At 52.7% G+C, this 7,381-nt stretch overlaps 1 protein-coding gene across 1 annotated transcript in view; it reads left to right on the forward strand.

Annotated features, from left to right (window-relative positions):
- Positions 1-6,445, forward strand: part of LOC137560812 (sodium/potassium-transporting ATPase subunit beta-2-like) — a 97,505-nt gene extending 91,060 nt beyond the window's left edge. Inside the window, exons 5-7 of the mRNA XM_068271947.1 lie at positions 1,554-1,625; positions 3,019-3,120; positions 5,315-6,445. Coding sequence (XP_068128048.1) covers positions 1,554-1,625; positions 3,019-3,120; positions 5,315-5,476 — 336 coding nt within the window. The 3' untranslated portion in view covers positions 5,477-6,445. The remainder of the gene's footprint in view (positions 1-1,553; positions 1,626-3,018; positions 3,121-5,314) is intronic.
- The last annotated feature ends 936 nt before the right edge of the window (positions 6,446-7,381 follow it).

The raw sequence follows: 7,381 nt of genomic DNA on the forward strand, positions 1-7,381 counted from the left end.
AGTGATCACATACAGGTGCAGAGGCTGCAGGGAAGCTGTGCAGGGAGAGGAGTGCACAATGAGGACAGTGTGGGGCGGGGGTAATCAGTACTCACATACAGGTGCAGAGGCTGCAGGGAAGCTGTGCTGTGCAGGGGGAGGAGTGCACAATGAGGACAGTGTGGGGCGGGGGGTAATCAGTGATCACATACTGGTGCAGAGGCTGCAGGGAAGCTGTGCTGTGCAGGGGGAGGAGTGTACAATGAGGACAGTGTGGGGCGGGGGGTAATCAGTGATCACATACAGGTGCAGAGGCTGCAGGGAAGCTGTGCTGTGCAGGGGGAGGAGTGTACAATGAGGACAGTATGGGGCTGGGGTAATCAGTGATTACATACAGGTGCAGAGGCTGCAGGGAAGCTGTGCTGTGCAGGGGGAGGAGTGTACAATGAGGACAGTGTGGGGCGGGGGGTAATCAGTGATTACATACAGGTGCAGAGGCTGCAGGGAAGCTGTGCTGTGCAGGGGGGAGGAGTGTACAATGTGGACAGTGTGGGGCGGGGGTAATCAGTGATCACATACAGGTGCAGAGGCTGCAGGGAAGCTGTGCTGTGCAGGGGAGAGGAGTGTACAATGAGGACAGTGTGGGGCGGGGGGTAATCAGTGATCACATACAGGTGCAGAGGCTGCAGGGAAGCTGTGCAGGGGGGGAGGAGTGTACAATGAGGACAGTGTGGGGCGGGGGTAATCAGTGATCACATACAGGTGCAGAGGCTGCAGGGAAGCTGTGCTGTGCAGGGGGAGGAGTGTACAATGAGGACAGTGTGGGGCGGGGGGGGGGTAATCAGTGATTACATACAGGGGCAGAGGCTGCAGGGAAGCTGTGCTGTGCAGGGAGAGGAGTGCACAATGAGGACAGTGTGAGGCGGGGGGTAATCAGTGATCACATACAGGTGCAGAGGCTGCAGGGAAGCTGTGCTGTGCAGGGGGAGGAGTGCACAATGAGGACAGTGTGGGGCGGGGGGTAATCAGTGATCACATACAGGTGCAGAGGCTGCAGGGAAGCTGTGCTGTGCAGGGGGAGGAGTGCACAATGAGGACAGTGTGGGGCGGGGGGTAATCAGTGATTACATACAGGTGCAGAGGCTGCAGGGAAGCTGTGCTGTGCAGGGGGAGGAGTGTACAATGAGGACAGTGTGGGGCGGGGGGTAATCAGTGATCACATACAGGTGCAGAGGCTGCAGGGAAGCTGTGCTGTGCAGGGGGAGGAGTGCACAATGAGGACAGTGTGGGGCGGGGGTAATCAGTGATCACATACAGGTGCAGAGGCTGCAGGGAAGCTGTGCAGGGAGCTTTGTTTGGGGGGTGTATAAGATGCTGCTATGGGGATATAATTTGGAGTTACACCTCTGTAGACGCCCCCTTCTGTCCATACATGGCATGTGTGGCTGTCACCTTCCTGTGCTGCCACTCATGTCTCTATAATGCACAGCTCCTCCTATTTTCGGTCTGTACAAAAGATGTATCATCTATGCAGAGATGATCTCATCTCCCATAATTCTCTCTGTTATATGCAGGTGGTACATTTCCTTCCACAAACAATTAGCAGTTTGTCCAACACCTCCGTCACCATCAACTGCACAGGAAAGGTGAGTGCTGAGAGCTGTCATGTGATGTCTGGGCTGTCTGCCCATCTGTCATCTGCTCCCTTGTCTGTCATCTGCCCCAGACTACCATCTGCCCCACTGTCTATTATATGCCTACCCTGTCTATTATCTGCCTCCCTGTCTATTATCTGCCCCCCCCCCCCCCCCCGTCTATTATCTTCCCCCCTGTCTATTATCTTCCCCCCTGTCTATTATCTTCCCCCCTGTCTGTCTGTCATCTGCCTCTTGTCTGTCATCTGCCCCAGACTACCATCTGCCCCCCTGTCTATTATCTGCCCCCCCATCTATTATCTGCTCCCCTGTGTACCATCTCTCTTCGTGTCTATTATCTGCTCCCTGTCTGTCATCTGCCCCCTGTCTGTCATCAGCCCCTGTCTATTATCTGCCCCCCTGTCTATTATCTGCCCCCCTATTATCTGCTCCCATGGCTGTCATCTGCCCCTTCTACTATCTGCCCACCTGTCTATTATCTGCCCCCCTGTCTGTCATCTGCCCCAGACTACCATCTGCCCCCCTGTCTATTATCTGCCCCCCTGTGTACCATCTCTCTTCGTGTCTATTATCTGCTCCCTGTCTGTCATCTGCCCCCTTGTCTGTCATCTGCCCCTTCTATTATCTGCCCACCTGTCTATTATCTGCCCCCCTGTTTGTCATCTGCCCCAGACTACCATCTGCCCCCCTGTCTATTATCTGCCCCCCTGTGTACCATCTCTCTTCGTGTCTATTATCTGCTCCCTGTCTGTCATTTGCCCCCTTGTCTGTCATCTGCCCCTTCTATTATCTGCCCACCTGTCTATTATCTGCCCCCCTGTCTGTCATCTGCCCCCCTGTCTACCATCTGCCCACTGTCTATTATCTGCCCACCTGTCTATCATCTGCCCCCCTGTCTGTCATCTGCCCCCCTGTCTGTCATCTGCCCCCTTGTCTGTCATCTGCCCCTTCTATTATCTGCCCACCTGTCTATTATCTGCCCACCTGTCTATTATCTGCCCCCCTGTCTGTCATCTGCCCCCCTGTCTACCATCTGCCCCCTGTCTATTATCTGCCCACCTGTCTATCATCTGCCCCCTGTCTATCATCTGCCCCCCTGTCTGTCATCTGCCCCCATCTATCAAATGTCTGCCTTTCAACTGAGTAGCCTCTGCTGCAGACTCAGCATGCACCCGATTTCCCCCCTCCCCCTTTCGGTACGTCACCCAGGAGGCGACCGGACTCGCCCACCTATTAAATCGTCCCTGATTGTACAGCACTATGTGGAGTAAATTAAATGCTGTAATATTAGTAATAATGACAATTGTTGATATTTTTGCTTATATATGAGCCTTGCAACTTTACTTTGAGTTACAATGTAATAATGATCATTATGACTTTGCAGAACGACCAGGCCCTCGGCCCGCGGGTCTATTTCCCCAGCACAAGCGCTAACCTGGGCAGCCTAGATCTCATGTATTTCCCTTACTACGGAAACCGGGCACAGGTAAGAGTGATAACTCCTCCCACTATCCTCCCAATGCTCCCTCACTGACCCCTATGACCCGCCACTGACCACTATGACCCGCCACTGACCACTATGACCCGCCACTGACCCCTATGACCTGTCACTGACCCCTATGATCCATTACTGACTCCTATGACCCACCACTTACCCCTATGACCCGCTACTTACCCCTATGACCCGCTACTTACCCCTATGACCCGCTACTAACCCCTATGACCCACCACTAACCCCTATGATCCGTCACTGTCCCCTATGATCCGTCACTGGCCTCCATGACCCGTCACTGACCCCTATGACCCGTCACTGACCCCTATGACCTGTCACTGTCCCCTATGATCCATTACTGACTCCTATGACCCACCACTTACCCCTATGACCCACCACTTACCCCTATGACCCGCTACTTACCCCTATGACCCGCTACTTACCCCTATGACCCGCCACTAACTCCTATGACCCACCACTGACCCCTATGATCCGTCACTGTCTCCTATGATCCGTCACTGGCCTCCATGATCTGTCACTGGCCTCCATGACCCGTCACTGACCCCTATGACCCATCACTGACCCCTAAGACCTGTCACTGTCCCCTATGATCCATTACTGACTCCTATGATCTATCACTATTCCCTATGATCTATCACTGTTCCCTATGATCCATCACTGTTCCCCATGACCCGTCACTGACCCCCATGACCCGTCACTGACCCCCATGACCCGTCACTGACCCCCATGACCCGTCACTGACCCCCATGACCCGTCACTGTCCCCCATGACCCGTCACTGACCCCCATGACCCGTCACTGACCCCCATGACCTGTCACTGACCCCCATGACCCGTCACTGTCCCCCATGACCCGTCACTGACCCCCATGACCCGTCACTGACCCCCATGACCCATCACTGTTCCCTATGATCTATCACTGTTCCCTATGATCCATCACTGTTCCCAATGATCCATCATCGTTCCCCATGACCCATCACTGACCCCTATGACCCACCACTGTCCCCTATGACCCGTCACTGTCCCCTATGACCTGTCACTGTCCCCTATGACCTGTCACTGTCCCCTATGACCTGTCACTGTCCCCTATGACCCGTCACTGTCTCCTATGACCTGTCACTGTCCCCTATGATCAATTACTGACTCCTATGACCCGTCACTGACCCCCATGACCCGTCACTGACCCCCATGACCCTTCACTGACCCCCATGACCCGTCACTGGCCCCCATGATCCATCACTGGCCCCCATGATCCGTCACTGGCCCCCATGATCCGTCACTGGCCCCCATGATCCGTCACTGGCCCCTATGACCTGTCACTGATCATTGTGATCCATCACTGACCCCCTATGACCCGTCACTGTTCCCTATGAATTGTCACTGACCCCTCTGACCCGTTACTGACCCCTATGACCCGTCACTGACCCGTATGACCCATCACTGATCCGTATCATCCGTCAATGACCCCTCTGACTCGTCACTGACCCCTCTGACCCGTCACTGACCCCTCTGACCCGTCACTGACCCCTATGACCCGTCACTGACCCCCATGACCTGTCACTGACCTCCATGACCCGTCACTGACCCCTATGAACCGTCACTGACCCCCATGACCCGTCACTGACCCCCATGACCCGTCACTGACCCCTCTGACCCATTACTGAACCCTCTGACCCGTCACTGACCCTTTGACCCGTCACTGACCCCTATGACCAGTCACTGACCCCTATGACCCGTCACTGACCCCTATGACCCGTCACTGACCCCTATGACCTGTCACTGACCCCCATGACCCGTCACTGACCCCCATGACCCGTCACTGACCCCCATGACCAGTCACTGACCCCTATGACCAGTCACTGACCCCTATGACCAGTCACTGACCCCTCTGACCCGTCACTGACCCCTCTGACCCGTCACTGACCCTTTGACCCGTCACTGGCCCCTATGACCCGTCACTGACCCCTATGACCCGTCACTGACCCCCTATGACCCGTCACTGACCCCTATGACCCGTCACTGACCCCTATGACCCGTCACTGACCCCCTATGACCCGTCACTGACCCCCTATGACCCGTCACTGTCCCCAATGATCCGTCACTGACCCATATGACCTCTTCAAATATTGACATCTTCAGCCTTCCTCATACTTTCTTCTTTTCTTGCAGAAGAATTACACACAGCCTTTTGTAGCGGTGAAGTTCCTGAATGCCACCCGGAATATGCTCCACACTGTTCAATGCAGCATCAATGCCGCCAATATCAATAATAACGATGATCGGGATAAATTCCAAGGGCGAGTTATCTTCACACTGCGACTTAATTCCTAGAAGATGAGGCCTGGAGAGGCAATGTGAGGTCCAGAAAGGAAAGAACATCTCCCAGATCTCCGTTTTCTTGTCTCGGGATCTAGAATGACTAATCATGGCCTCTTAGCTGGAGACTTTCCCATATACAGTGCCAGCCTGGAGGAGCAGATCCAGAGGTCCATGTCCATGACCTGGAACATGCCACCACTGCCTCCCTACAGCTTTCTATACATGAAGGATGCAAACATTGCTATGTTTCTAAGAGATTTTTATATTTACATTTAGAGTTTCCTGTGTTTTTCTGACAATGACAGCAGAACTCCAGTAGTCTATACTGCCCCTTTCTAGAGAGCTTCTTCCCACCTATAGGGCAAATTCCTTCACTTCCTGTTGCTGCTGAACATGCAGGAAATGTATCCTGTCCTGTGGAAATCTTCCTAGGTCTCATAGCTCAAGCTTTGGCTTCTACCTTCTGTAAAGAAAAGCGCTTTACAAATGTTATTGTATTGTATTGTAAACGTTTCACCTGAAGTTCATGGTTACGCCTCATCCTATTTCTCTATCTCCCCCTCATACCTGAGACCAGAGCCGGGACAAGGTCCTCCAGCACCCAAGGCTGAGACACCAAAGTGCGCCCCTCCATCCCTGCCACCCCAGCCATCACACACTGATTGCTATTAGACTAAGAGGTGCCACAGGGCCCACAACCTCGCCAACACCTTAATATCTAGTTATCTGGCTTGCAGTCACTGCCATGTATCCCCTTTTCTTATTTCTTTCTGCTTCAAACACAATTAGGAATGACAGCTGAATGAATTGTCCGCCCCCTCCTACACTGCGCCCTGAGGCTGGAGCCTCTCCAGCCTATGCCTCGGCCCGGCCCTGCCTGAGACCACCAGGCTCTCCACTGTTTATGTATATAACATATTTAAATTGGTCTCATTTTCAGCTTGTAAAATCCGCAACTGTCAATAAAGCTTTGTTTTTCTAGCCTGCTTTGTTGCCATTTGGTTCCATGAGGTGAGGTTGCCTCTCAGATAGGAGGCCACTGCTAGCATCTGTGATAGTGACGCTGTACTTAGCGATCTCCGGGGAGGTTTCAGGGAGTGGGGTTTCGGCATACCTCCCAACTTTTTGATATGAGAAAAAGGGACACTTAAGCCACGCTTCTGCCACACACCTGGTCACACCCCTAGTCACACATACCATAAAGATTTCATAAGAAAAATGTTGTTTTATAATTCAAACCACACTTGTCCGTTCTATCCTGGTTAATTTTCCTTCATAGTAACATTTTACAATTAGTAATATATCAATTTACAGGATGGGAACACATTTTTAGTAGATAAATATATATATTTATATAGAAAGAGGGACAAATGAGGAGGACAGAGGGACAGGGCTCCCAAAGAGGGACTATCCCTACAAAAGAGGGACAGTTGGGAGCTATGGTTTCGGCAGTGGCGTAGCTAAGGAGCTGTGGGCCCTGATGCAAGTTTTACAATGGGGCCCCCCAAGCACTCTATACATAACAATTGATACAGCGCACCAAAACCTGCCAATGGCAGCTACAGTGTCAGAGGTGCAAGAAGAGGATGGGGAACAGCTTGTTACTGATTACCCCCAAGCACTCTATACATAGCAATCCCTGCCAATGGCAACTACAGTGTCAGAAGTGCAAGAAGGGGATGGGGAGCAGCTTGTTACTGATTACCCCCAAGCACTCTATACATAGCAATCCCTGCCAATGGCAACTACAGTGTCAGAGGAGCAAGAAGGGGATGGGGAGCAGCTTGTTACTGATTACCCCCAAGCACTCTATACATAGCAATCCCTGCCAATGGCAACTACAGTGTCAGAGGAGCAAGAAGGGGATGGGGAGCAGCTTGTTACTGATTACCCCCAAGCACTCTATACGTAGCAATC

This window comes from Hyperolius riggenbachi, chromosome 3 (assembly GCF_040937935.1).
Source record: "Hyperolius riggenbachi isolate aHypRig1 chromosome 3, aHypRig1.pri, whole genome shotgun sequence".
Classification (NCBI taxonomy): Eukaryota; Metazoa; Chordata; class Amphibia; order Anura; family Hyperoliidae; genus Hyperolius; species Hyperolius riggenbachi.